This window comes from Nematostella vectensis, chromosome 2, assembly GCF_932526225.1.
Source record: "Nematostella vectensis chromosome 2, jaNemVect1.1, whole genome shotgun sequence".
NCBI classification, from domain to species: Eukaryota; Metazoa; Cnidaria; class Anthozoa; order Actiniaria; family Edwardsiidae; genus Nematostella; species Nematostella vectensis.
In genome coordinates, this window is record NC_064035.1 from 19,310,084 (window position 1) to 19,324,431 (window position 14,348).

Consider the following 14,348-nt stretch of genomic DNA (forward strand, 5'->3'; position numbering starts at 1 on the left):
CCTGCACAAGGTGTTGATAGGTAAGGGCTATCCTGAACAAGGTGTGGATAGGTAAGGGTTACCCTGCACAAGGTGTGGAAAGGTAAGGGTTACCCTGCACAAGGTGTGGAAAGGTAAGGGTTACCCTGCACTAGGTGTGGAAAGGTAAGGGTTACCCTGCACTAGTTGTGGATAGGTAAGAGTTACCCTGCACCAGGTGTGAATAGGTAAGGGTTACCCTGCACTAGTTGTGGATAGGTAAGGGTTACCCTGAACCAGGTGTGGATAGGTAAGGGTTACCCTGCACTAGGTGTGGAAAGGTAAGGGTTACCCTGCACAAGGTGTTGATAGGTAAGGGCTATCCTGAACAAGGTGTGGATAGGTAAGGGTTACCCTGCACTAGGTGTGGATAGGTAAGGGTTACCCTACACAAGGTGTGGATAGGTAAGGGTTACCTTGAACCAGGTGTGGATAGGTAAGGGTTACCTTGCACTAGGTGTGGATAGGTAAGGGTTACCTTGAACCAGGTGCGGATAGGTATGAGTTACCCTGCACAAGGTGCGGATAGGTAAGGGTTACCCTGCACTAGGTGTGGAAAGGTAAGGGTTACCCTGCACTAGGTGTGGAAAGGTAAGGGTTACCCTGCACAAGGTGTGGATAGGTAAGGGTTACCCTGCACTAGGTGTGGAAAGGTAAGGGTTACCTTGCACTAGGTGTGGATAGGTAAGGGTCACCCTGCACTAGGTGTGGAAAGGTAAGGGTTACCCTGCACAAGGTGTTGATAGGTAAGGGCTATCCTGAACAAGGTGTGGATAGGTAAGGGTTGCCCTGCACTAGGTGTGGATAGGTAAGGGTTACCCTGCACAAGGTGTGGATGGGTAAGTGTTACCCTGCACAAGGTGTGGATGGGTAAGTGTTACCCTGCACTAGGTGTGGAAAGGTAAGGGTTACCCTGCACTAGGTGTGGATAGGTAAGGGTTACCCTGCACTAGGTGTGGATAGATAAGGGTTACCCTGCACAAGGTGTGGATAGGTAAGGGTTACCCTGCACAAGGTGTGGATAGGTAAGGGTTACCCTGCACAAGGTGTGGATAGGTAAGGGTTACCCTGCACTAGGTGTGGATAGGTAAGGGTTACCCTGCACAAGGTGTGGATGGGTAAGGGTTACCCTATACAAGGTGTGGATAGGTAAGGGTTACCCTGCACTAGGTGTGGATAGGTAAGGGTTACCCTGCACTAGGTGCGGATAGGTAAGGGTTACCCTGCACTAGGTGTGGATAGGTAAGGGTTACCCTGCACAATGTGTTGATAGGTAAGGGTTACCCTGTACAAGGTATGGATAGGTAAGGGTTACCCTGCACTAGGTGTGGATAGGTAAGGGTTACCCTGCAATAGGTGTGGATAGGTAAGGGTTACCCTGCACAAGGTGTGGATAGGTAAGGGTTACCCTGAACCAGGTGTGGATAGGTAAGGGTTACCCTGCAATAGGTGTGGATAGGTAAGGGTTACCCTGCACAAGGTGTGGATAGGTAAGGGTTACCCTGCACAAGGTGTGGATAGGTAAGGGTTACCCTGCACCAGGTGTGGATAGATAAGGGTTACCCTGCACCAGGTGTGGATAGGTAAGGGTTACCCTGAACAAGGTGTAGATAGGTAAGGGTTACCCTACACAAGGTGTAGATAGGTAAGGGTTACCCTGCACCAGGTGTGGATAGATAAGGGTTACCCTGCACCAGGTGTGGATAGATAAGGGTTACCCTGCACAAGGTGTGGATAGGTAAGGGTTACCCTACACAAGGTGTAGATAGGTAAGGGTTACCCTGCACCAGGTGTGGATAGGTAAGGGTTACCCTACACAAGGTGTGGATAGGTAAGGGTTACCCTGCACCAGGTGTGGATAGATAAGGGTTACCCTGCACCAGGTGTGGATAGGTAAGGGTTACCCTGAACCAGGTGTGGATAGGTAAGGGTTATCCTGCACTAGGTGTGGATAGGTAAGGGTTACCCTGCAATAGGTGTGGATAGGTAAGGGTTACCCTGCACTAGGTGTGGATGGGTAATGGTTACCCTGCACTAGGTGTGGAAAGGTAAGTGTTACCCTGAACCAGGTGTGGATAGGTAAGGGTTACCCTGCACTAGGTGTGGATAGGTAAGGGTTACCCTGCACCAGATGTGGCAAATGCACGAGATCGGCCTGTCTTGGAATAACGCACTGTAAATCCAAAGGAAACATCCGGAGTTCAAAGCGGAAATAAACGATCTGCGGAGTCTTATCAAAGAACTTGAGAAAAAATCAACTAAAGCGAATGATGAACTTCAGAGTTTCCAGGCTGCAAAAGAAAAAGCAAGCAATAGCTTCTTTGGAATTATGAGAGAGCGCTTAAAAAAAGCTAATCCTATGAAATACGCGGGGACTGACAGACTTCACCTAGATCGAGATCTTCTTACTTTAAAAAAGGCTCTTAACAAGAATGCCCTATTAACACCAGCGAAGACTGGATTTTACCGCTTATCATTAAGCGGCCGAAACAACTATTTCGACATTAAGGAAACTTTTCTCTGGTGGTTCCTTATAAACATTTGTCTTCACGATTTCTCATCGTATGGAAATTGTCAGAACTTGATCATGTTACTGTGAGGACACAGAAAGCGGGCCAGGCTGAACAACTTTAACCAATCAGAATCGGCTTGAACACCGTAAACATTTTGAAAAAAAAGTTCAGCCAATGAGAAACGCCGGAAGTTGTTTCTTTGACCTCGTACGTGTAGTCGACCATTTTTGTCTGTCGATGAGCGTGGGAACACCCTAACCTGATTGGCTGGTACTTATTTTTCAAAATATTTACGGTGTTCAAGCCGAATCTGATTGGTCAAAGTTGTTCAGCATGGCCCGCTTTCTGTGTCCTCACTGTAAGTATCGAATGTACTGTTTTGCAAGTTGTTGTATTAGTGTTCCTGAACTGATGAGTTGATATTTATGATGTACCTTTCGCAAACGCAAGGCGAAAACTACATATGAGACAATGTGTTCATATATGCTTTTTGTGGGCGCAATAATAATGTTAGCCAGTGAATTTGAGTTAGAGGTAGCAAAGGTCTTTGTATTTATTTTAATTTGTTCTATTTGAGTATAGTTTGGAATTGAAAATATAGAAACCAAAGTAGTTGTGTTTGTTCAACGATTGACCATCAACAGTTTACAGTATGATCGATACTCAAAAACAAGTTCTAAAATAATACTCCTTCGAGACTGTCTGAGTGAGTCTTCCTTCAGTTTTTCTTCTTTGTCAACTGTGGACGGGTCAGTGAAATTAAGTACTTTCTAAATAGCCACAGTGCCTGACGTAAGCGGCGGATGTCTCTGGAGTTAAATTTATACTTGCATTGTAAATAGTGATCTCAGTTTCCTGTTCAGCTAATTTTAAGGTATCGTCGTAAGTAACACTTGATCTGGTGGAAACATAACTCACAGGTATTTAGGTGCGGAGAATAAGGTGGTTGAAACATTAAATTGATACCGTAATCCGCCAGCATATCGGTCAAGTACTGCCTCGGCGAAATGTCTATGATGAAAACCAGTTATCCATCACAACTGTGCCCCCCCCCCCCCCCCCTTTCGATCACTACTATTTCATTTTTCTCAAGTTCGACGGCTTCCTCGAAAAACAAAATGATCTCATTACCGTTTGATGCACCATCCAAAATAATCAGATGATCTACACCTTGAATAGAATGGAATAAGTTTATTGTGTATGTAGCATTTGATGCTTTTCTTTAAATTTCAAACGCTGGCTCGCCGATAAAGTTACTCCCGTAACTTCTGTTACCAGTTGTTTTGAGCACACAGCTTTCATCGAAAAAGTGAATTGTTGCAGGATTCAAGATACTAATCTGATCTAAAAACACATTGGTTCGACGAACAACGTTCACTGTTGTCGATTTAATAGGAGTAACACTTATTTTTTTAAGGGACAGCAAATCTGATCTATGCACTTTAGGTGCTTGGGACGTCAGAGGAACACCTTGTATGCTGAATCTTGAGCTTATATATTGAGAATTCGAAAATTTCATGCCATTTTTTTAATCTGTGGGTCGTTTCTCATTGGCTAAACGTTTTTTTCATAATGTTTACGGTGTTCAAGTCGAATCTGATTGGCAAAGTTGTTCAGCATGGCCCGCTTTCTGTGTCCTCACTGTAACCCATGGATTTTGGTAAACTAGTTTGTTAGCAAGTACTTGCTGTTTTTCGTACCCAAGAGGCAATGATTCATATAGATTACACTCAAAATGCTTTCGACAATAAAAATTGACAGGGATTTTCAAGGCATTCAAAGCAAGAAGCACAAGAGACTGCAAAATATTATTGTGTCGTTACGCGAGATATATTTCAAGGTAGGGAATATTTCATTTGCTTCGGGTACAACATAAACTACGTTCGTTTTCGTTGACCAGTTTAGCATTTTCATGATTAATAGGCATAGAGTGCTGAGTCCCTTTTTGTGGATAAAGACACTAAAACCATTCAATGAAAGTCTGCTTTATTTTTTCATGTATGCTACAGCATCAGCCTGTTGATTGAGTTAATCTCCGATAGGGAATATTTCATTTGCTTCGGGTACAACATAAACTACGTTCGTTTTCGTTGACCAGTTTAGCATTTTCATGATTCATAGGCATAGAGTGCTGAGTCCCTTTTTGTGGATAAAGACACTAAAACCATTCAATGAAAGTCTGCTTTATTTTTTCATGTATGCTACAGCATCAGCCTGTTGATTGAGTTAATCTCCGATTGTCTGGAACATTCATTCAAGGGAGTCTCGTATACCATATCATGTCTTTCAACGGCTCAAACATAGTCCGTTTGACTTTGCTTCATTTAAAAGGACATTTGAAATTATTCTAAAACAGTTATCGTTTTACAGGGAGGAAAGATAAGGAACATTTCTGCCACTAACGTAAATAACATTTCAGCCGTAAGGCATTCAAACACAGAACATCAATGGTCATTCCAATAGTTCACAACAAAAAGAAAGAAAAAAGATTTGAAAACCAAAGTGTTATAGGATGTGAATCGAGCAGGCCTCAAGTTCAAAGTTTCTTCTGTGCAACTGTTGAAGTTGTAACAGAGTACAAGATTATGATGTCGGAAGAATCTTCATGAAAGCATATTGCCCCAGTAGCGGTCGCATGCTAGACATGACCCAACTAGAGCCGTATCTACCCAAAGATGCTGGTAGACAGATGTTGCCAAGATGTTGTTGTGACAAGAGAGCTCGCTAGTCCTGACTTGCGACCTCACCCTCTTTGCCCTCGGCAGGTGTTCCTGTTGCCTTCGAGGAGGCCTGGCAAACAGATAGCAGAACAATCAAATAATAGGTACCTAAACCTCCACCGGCTTTAAATGCTTGACTACCATAATGCATTTTTCTGATTACGAAAGTCCTGATTGGCAGGGCGCCTCAGAAACCAAAAGGAAAGATGGAACATGGCAGGTATTTATCACCAACAAGTAACTCGTTCTTATTATCAAACAACGAACGGTGCGTAGTGAACTATTTACTGTTTGATGATTTAGCTTTTAACTTTTATTTTGAAAATGCCAAGGTCCACGATCCGATCCGCCTTAGGACTGTAAACTAGCCTGGAGCCAAAACCGCGCGCACTCAAAATAAAGACAGAGTTTTTTTTATATAATGTTGAAGTCGCTTTAAAGTAAGCGCTCTCATGCAACTCTAAAAATTAAATACACGAAATTGGCGCTATAATGAGTATTGCAGTGTGTAGTAAAAAATTAGATATGACTATGATTCTCACTGATGATTTGAAAAGATCATCGTAGCTGGTAGCCCTAGTACCTGCCCAGTAGGAGAAACTCCCGCTCTAAGGAACTTGACGTCATACCTTCTTTTTCTTCTTCTTTTGGGTTTTCCGGCTTGCTGACTGTGCTAGGATCTCCTGGTGGTAAAAATAAAATAAAATAACAATCAAAAAGGGCTTTCTTTTTCTTTTTTAAAATTTTTCAAGAGTTACCACTTAAATGCCAGAAGCGAAACACTTGCTAGGATTACCTTGATCGTTTCATCTTCTATGCAGTGCTCTGATTGGATCATGTCGGGTTCAAAAGGTCCTTGGGTTATCCTGCAAGAAAATGGCAAAATCATTGCTGCCATGCCAAGCTGCTCCAGAGATTGGGGTTACAATAACAGATGATAAAACATACCTTATATTTCCATTGGGCATAAGTAGCATTGTAAACTTAAACTGAGCGACAAATTCACCTGTGGAAAAGATGTGCAAATGTTGCCTCGTTAGACTCATTAGGGACATTAAAGCCGCATTGTCACCAGTTTACTTCCGGAGGTCCGATGGAAACCTCAACCGTTAAAAGACAAAAGAATCTATTAAAATCCAAGATATTAAACAGGCCATCCGCTCTAAATTATCAATCACATCCTCATAGAAACTTCCAATAAACACACTGCTTTCAATATTTTGAAATATTTTTCGCGTTTTCCGTTAAAAATCATCGGATATTGTTACGTAATCGACCGGAAGTAAACTGGTGACAATGCGGCTTTAAGCGAGGACGGCGACTACGGGAAGGACAACGAGTTCAAAAGAGATGTCTTCGCGTGTCGCGATCAATTAAAATTTAATTGCAATGGAATAAGCAAAACATTATAGTCAGAGACAGATAAAAAGGACATTATTTCTACAGCAGCGAACGTAGTTAGTGGAGTTTACAGCGCAAACGTCCGCGTCCTCAACTGACCGTGAATCTTAAAGTCTTCACGTCGAAGGTTTATGGAAAATGGCTGAAATGTATCAGACAGAACGGATTTTCACGTGCTGCTATTGAATTCTGAATCAAATTCCATTGTTTTCTGCCGTCGTCGTCCATGTTGCCGTCGTTGTTGTTTAAGGTCCCTATTGTTGCATAGTCACAAATGCAACATATGAATTTATCTTCAAACCAGATTGACCCTGGTAAAATAATAATCCCTGAAACACACCTTCTTTCTCCCATAAAACATTAAAAGGCTCCATCAGCTCGTGTTTAGCGCACTCGACAATCCCCATCTTTGCTTTCTTCTCATCCTCCAAAGCTCTACAAATCAATCAAAAGATATAAATGATGTCAAGTGTTCCAATGAAAACACCATGTAGTCACCCTAGATTTGAGCAAACATTCAGTGCAATACACATGCACCTTACAATGAATTGGGCAGAGTCAAATACCAGTGTTGGTAAATCTTATTCTGGTTCAAGACCTACTTGGAACTTTTGACCACTGCTCCAAATAAAAATGCAAAGTCGAGTTAAAACTAACTTATTGTTTCACTTTTAAACCCACATCAAATAGTATTTTTCTCCCATGCTCACAAGACGCACTTAAAGTGAAAAGCTTTCCTAAGAGACACCATTTCAAATCTTTATTTTATGCTTTTTCGTACGAACACAGTAACTCACTGTAATTTTGTTTTAAGTTCCCAATAACAAGAATGTTGACCAACATACAATGAACCACGAAAAAAATTTCAACATAGCCACCGTTTACATATTAAGTCATTCTGAATTTCGATGCTTAAGAGACCACAAAAATTAGGAGACTTTGCAAAATTAATAATAATGAGTAAACACTCTGCTTAAAAATAATTTCTGCGAAAATCAAGTGAAGGTACTATCATTACCTTAGAGTGAACGGCATCATGGTGAACTTGTTACAGACATCACTAAAAAATACTGAGAGAAATAATACAACATGTTCAGCTACTATAGTTACAATGCATGCTGTTCTATACTTTAACATCTCCTCACGTTTTTTTGGATACGAATTAATTTGATATCTTTTTAAGTTATGGTCATACGTCAATCAGATTTGTATTTGCTGGTATTATGTCCCAAGTAAAATTGCTTCTAGTTAATATGGCAGATAGAAGCTTTCGTTTGCTAGCTTTCATCTTCTAGCTTCATCCCTAGAAGTGTGTCAATTTACTAGCTTCATCCCTAGTAATGTGTCAAATTACTAGCTTCATCCCTAGTAATGTGTCAAATTACTAGCTTCATCCCTAGTAATGTGTCAAATTACTAGCTTCATCCCTAGTAATGTGTCAAATTACTAGCTTCATCCCTAGTAATGTGTCAAATTACTAGCTTCATCCCTAGTAATGTGTCAAATTACTAGCTTCATCCCTCGTAATGTGTCAAATTACTAGCTTCATCCCTAGTAATGTGTCAAATTACTAGCTTCATCCCTCGTAATGTGACATACTGTATCAACTAGCTTCATCTTTAGTCATGTGGGAAACTAAATTATTGTGCCTCACCTCTGCTAGCTTTCATTTTGAGGTTGTAGATGTTGCCTGTCCGTTTATAGACAGTGGTTCTTGTATCTTTTTCTTTGGTCTTGCCATCTCCAGTACTAACAAGCACATCAACTCCATACACCTCATGTACGGCAAACTCACACTTTGAATGATCTTTCCTAAACAATGAAAATATAGAGAACTAAATAAATCAAAGTACAAAAGAAGACAGTGATGACAAAGGAAAGGCAACAAACATGCCAATGGTGATGATGATAATAATGCCTGCATTGCTGAGACATTGTGAATGTGGTGATTGAAAAGTGAAAATAACCACTATCAAATAAAAAAGATATTACTGAGAAGAAACAAAATTATATACAGTTCTAATGTATTAGCATACTTTCAAGGCCCTCTACTTTCCAGAATTGGCTGACTTGGGTAAAGACACTCTTCAAGGATTTTACTTGAAGAGATTATTTTCATCAATTCAACCTTCTTACAAACCATGATAGGATCCCAAGTCCAGAAAGACTTGACAAAACATGGCTCTGCATCAAGTTTGTGCTAAGACAGAAACTTACATTGAAATTAATCTGTTGAGCTTGCGTCATGTACCAAATTATTGTAAAATAGAAACATGATTCACTTTATCCAATTATTGGGCTTTTTAGTACTCATAATGATTGGTCAGAGCCTTGAAAGTCTGCAAAAACATTGAAATTGTCCAAACTTTTGGTTCCAGCACTGTAATATCATTATTTTAAAACAAACCTCTGCTGCTCATTTGGGTTTTGGATAATCGCTTTTTCACCATCAATTACATTCCTTTTTAACTGATGGGAAAGCATTCCTGATGAAAACACAAAATAGCTAGTTATGGAGACAAATTGACAATCCACACATAAAATAATAACAATTTATACAAAAATAATTACATGACTATTTAAGGTAAACACTGCAACAGCATAGAATTGATAGCCCTCAGTACCTTCTATAGGCTTGCACTTGAATGATTCAGCCACCTTCTGCACTAGCTCTGTGACAGTTGAATTCTATAAAAGATATTTGGATAAGAATGATGACTAGCTGTAATGTTGCAGAAACACCCAACAAAGTTTGTCAAAAACTTTAAGTGAAAAGACATTTAGCATTTCGTCAGAATATTGAGCAATTCCCAATTTCCATCATGGGAATTTTTAAGTCTACGGCAATAGTTTTGGTGTCTTTAGAAATGTAAAAATGCCAGTAACCATGTGTGGTGTTTCAATTGAAATATCTCCATAGGCAGCTCTTAAAATTGATTTTGAATCATTTAAAAGGCATTTTTGTCAATTTCAACTCTATAACTGTATAATTGTTTTAAACTTTGAAAAATTAGTCATTTGTTCAACTGATTGCATAACTCCCAATAACCTGTTCCTTAAAAACTGTTATGAGAGGGCTGACTGCCAATTGCTCACCTCTGCTCCAGGTTTAACCATTCTCTGAGCCACCTCAGAGGCAAGGTATGCAGCTAGGAGAACATCAGCCTTGCGACCTGTCACCTTGTTCTCCTAAAAATTCAGACAACAAAAATTGTTCACAATTAATTAATTCATACCAGGAATAAGGAGGCCTATTGATAAACATGATATCAAATTTTGTCGGCCAATCTTTTTGCTTGTAAATCAAATTTGCATTAGAGGAAAAACAATAGGGTGTTTTAGATCCACAACGCCGGCAGGAGAATGTCTCATTTTGAATGTTTAATTGTGCATTGTGCTGATTTATGCCAGCGTTGTGTTCTAGACATGAGAAAGCATGAAATTCTGTCCTGAACAGGACACCAAGCCGTCAAGGAATGTGTGTTCACACAATAGAACATGCAAGGTACAGTGCCCGCTTGCCGAAAGCATGGATCTAAATAAGCCAAATAATGCCAATCAAATAATGGCAATCAAAATTTAGAAAAAGAAAAAAAAGCTGAATAGTAGAGTTTGTGGTTAGAAGAAGTAAGATGTATCTCAATTCAACTTACTCTACAAGGACAATATGATTTGCCACTCTGATACAGTATCTGCCAGTCAGGCTGGGTGTTAATTAATAAACCTGTCAGATTTGATGTTTGCCCTAGTTAGTCTTAGAAGATGTTCAGCAGGACACAATTTGTCCTGGCTGAACAAATGCATTCAAACTTGTTTCCTGTTTGCAAACTTTTGCCTAGTGAAAATAGGCCCTAATACAGCTGCATGATTCGTTGATACCCACTTTTGAACACCCAACTACTATTGTGTGTCCAATGACAGCGATGAAACCATCAATGTGAACACCAAAGTCTCTGGAAAGGAAATTTCTACAATTTAGTTTCATTATATTCAAATATAAATGGCACCTTTGCTTGCAGGTTACATTAGAATAGTTTCAGTGGTGCATACAACAGGCAATGTGTTTGCTATTGCAATCAGGGTGGAAACTGTGAATTATTAACATATAATGAAGATTTTTAATCTCACAACTACAACATTTAAATGAGTTACAGTGGGATAGCTCGACCTTGGATAACTTAAACCTCCTGCAAATCTGAACTTCAAGTTACCTAGAAAATAATTTTCAGTAATTTTCATTCTGATGACTTGTAGTTTGCGTTAACTCGACATGTTTTTTGTTTTCTTAAGGATTCATGTTACCAAGGGTTGGCTGTATTGTTTTCTACTGATATATTTTTTCAAATTTAGAATAAAATAAAGACTGAAAATAAAAATTGTAGAAAATACTACAAAAATCTTGAAACTAGCCATAATTTTCAAATTTTGACTTACATCTTGACAAGGTCTCCATCATTCAGTGTAATGTCAGGCTCACTCAGCAAAGGGGAGAAGTGACAGACACAATTGTTGACAGAGATACATGTTGGGAATGCAATCCCTGAAATAGCATTAACACAGTGATGGTCATAAACATGCAAAAAAAGCACTATTATAATATATTGATACAAATACATTTTTGTAACAATACTGCTTTAATTTGTAGAGTAAAATGTTGCTGGTATTCTTCCCAAGACTCGACTAGGGTATAGACATCTTTGTTGAAAGTTTTGTACAAAAAGCAGAGATTGTGTAAGATCACATTCATAGTTCCTAAGGGGTTTCTTAGGTTACCTCATCAAATTCATAACCTTTTCGTGTTAATAATTTCATGATTATAAAAAAACTAGAGAATTTAAGTGACAACACACAAACACTTTGGATAAAATATTAATTGTCTATAATAGGCTTTGGCAACACCTTGTCAATGTTTTTGTTGAATTTTACAATAAATAAAACTATACATTCTGCTTTAGTTCAGGTAACTATAACACTTTTCAATTGCTTGATTTTATTGTCCCAAATTGCAAAATCCTGGTTTTAACTAAAATAGTAAAATCATAATAACAAAGCGTCACTAAATACTGGCATTTCAAAATGTCATGAAAATTAAGTGTAATAAGGAACTTTGTTTTATTTCTTCTTTTTTCAAACTATAAGAGAACTATATATTAGTTTTGTAATATTTTTTCAGCGAATTTCTATAAAAAGGCTCCTAAGATACCTTAAGGAGCCTATTCTGCAAAATATAGCTTATTATTTACTATGGTGGCCCACAGGGGCACAGAAAAACTTCTTCTTCACTGCAAAACTTTATTTCTTCATGCCAAAACTTAATCCTCTTATAGCAATACTTTATTTCTTCACAGCAAAATGTATTATCTCATGGCACAATTTTTTCTCCATGGCACAATTTCTTCTGGAGTTGAAAATTGAAAGGTGATGAAAAACACGCAAAAGCCGCCTCAGATGCCCTCTGAATCCCCAAGTCCTGTTCCATATACAGAAATTTGACACCAACACCACTTCCACTGTGATAAAAAAAATTTGTTGTTACGCAAAAATTGAGCCATGATGGAACAGGTTTTGTCGTACCACGACAAACAAAGAAAATATTGCAGTGAAGAAATAGGGTTTTGGCTTCAAGAAAAAAATTTTGGCTTTGCCCCTTTGGGCCACCATTATTTGAAGAATGACAATTTGCCATTAATTTTCAGAATTCACTGGAGGAACTTAGGGCCTTCTGCTCCCAGTGAAGAGAATTTATTAAAGCATAATTTTTAAACAGACACCTTTTTTAAGTTCTTTTTCTTTCTTGTAAACCTTATCAGTTTCTTCAAGGATTAGGGCATCACCCTTTTCACACAGTGTTCTGGCTGTCGTTCCTGCATTTGCAGCCTCTATTAGCTTCAACAAGATACCTGCCATCAAACAAAAAAATAACAATCACAATTAAGTACCAAGCACAAACAAAATAAATAAGTAAATAGAATTCCAATCAAACTATAATTTTATCTCTCTATCCTAGCCATTTTTTTTTCTATTTCACATCCTCTATGTTTTAATGATTTAAGAGACCATTTTTTTTTTTTTTTTTTTATAAAAGAAATCTTAAAAAGATTGTAGCTAATAAGTAAAACTAGACAATACCTTAGCTTCTGCATGATCCAAAAATATCAATTAACACACCCAAACAAAACAGGCTGGGTGGAGATTTTAGAAAGGGAAAAAAATATTAAATCTTTTGAAATATATTTAATTTATCTAACAGAAAAAAGTTCAAATATAAAATTAGTATTTATTAACAGGGTCAATAAAAAAGTTCGAAATTCTAGAGACCTCAGAAGCAGATAACTAAGTCAGCTTAGTAATTTACATCTTTATTAGTACAGTGTTTTGATGTGACTGTTTTCTCCTCCGATAAAAAAAAAATCCTCGGCACCCTCGATTGATAAATAAGATGTAGCAAAATGATTAACAGATCACAATTAGAGTTTATTTCAGAATTAAGTATTTCTAGAGTGAGTAATCGCTGAGTAGTCAGTAACTGATTGGGCCATGGTAAACGTTAGGCATTATCAAGAAAAAATATTCGTAGTTCCCTTTGAACTCAAACTCGACAATTATGAGCAATGCCTAAAATAGCTTTTTTTTAGCAACGTTAGGTATTTTTAACGTGTACTGTACAAGCTAAAATTTTATGTTCAATGTGTATAGGACTCAGATGTTCGTGATGTCATTTTTGCAAGATTCGCTCAGTCCACTTACGATTCGCCATATCGCCAGCCATCTTGTACTTAGTAACGACAACGTCCTCTGCAATTGTAGGTTCTTCTTCCTCCCCCGATTCATTTCCTTTATCGGCCATTTTCAGGTGCTTTTTGGCGAAGAAATACGAAGCACTACAAACCTATAGCCAAGATGGCGGTACAGCACGTGGGTCTAAGATTTCCCACAAGTCAGTGCTAACCGCGGAAACGGCGCGCGAAACAATAATTCGCCCAGTAGTGGGGTAGGGCAGATTGACAGGTCAGCCATGTCCAAAAATACAAACTCGGAATATCTACTCTCTCTCTATAAGCATAACCACAATCAATTCCCCCCGATTTCCGTTTACTGGTATTTTTCCTTCTGCTTTTGCCCATCTCGAATAAAAACTTCGAAACTCGGATTTTCTGGAAACTCGTTGGTCCGGCCATTGGGCAAAGCCGATGCAATGGCTTCGATTTCTTTACTTAGTTTTTCTTTGTGTTCCTACTTCATCAGGCGGATAGCCAGGATTATGCCATAGGTATCATAATTACACATATGTCAAAACAGGTTGCATCCGCGAATCCATGTGTCGTAACCCGCGGTGGTTCATGGGTAGCGTCTAAACGGTCGAACCCCGATACAGATTCTCCGAGTAGTGCAACCTTATAATTTGAAATAGTTGTTTATTTGTTTATTTGTTTATTTGTTTATTTGTTTATTTGTTTATTTGTTTATTTGTTTATTTGTTTATTTGTTTATTTGTTTATTTGTTTATTTGTTTATTTGTTTATTTGTTTATTTGTTTATTTGTTTATTTATTTATTTGTTTATTTATTTATATATTTATTTATTTATTTATTTATTTATTTATTTATTTATTTATTTATTTATTTATTTATTTATTTATTTATTTATTTATTTATTTATTTATTTATTTATTTATTTATTTATTTATTTATTTATT

General features: G+C 38.1%; 1 protein-coding gene across 2 annotated transcripts; it reads right to left on the minus strand.

The window, feature by feature from the left end:
* Positions 1–4,698: 4,698 nt before the first annotated feature.
* LOC5525237 (proliferation-associated protein 2G4) lies at positions 4,699–13,602 on the minus strand. 2 transcript variants are annotated; one of them, XM_032375667.2, is made up of 14 exons: positions 13,400–13,602; positions 12,424–12,552; positions 11,087–11,192; positions 10,536–10,605; positions 9,749–9,841; positions 9,277–9,340; positions 9,060–9,138; positions 8,307–8,464; positions 7,671–7,722; positions 6,993–7,087; positions 6,200–6,257; positions 6,048–6,117; positions 5,835–5,934; positions 4,699–5,321 (listed from the first exon to the last, which is right to left on the minus strand). In XM_032375667.2, exons 1-13 carry the CDS (start codon positions 13,497–13,499, stop codon positions 5,875–5,877), a joined length of 1,134 nt encoding a protein of 377 aa, XP_032231558.1. In that variant the 5' UTR covers positions 13,500–13,602; the 3' UTR covers positions 4,699–5,321; positions 5,835–5,874. The 2 variants fall into 2 exon arrangements, with proteins under 2 accessions (XP_032231558.1, XP_001647519.1); XM_001647469.3 differs by having other exon boundaries at positions 5,881–5,934; positions 13,400–13,601.
* Positions 13,603–14,348: the final 746 nt, after the last annotated feature.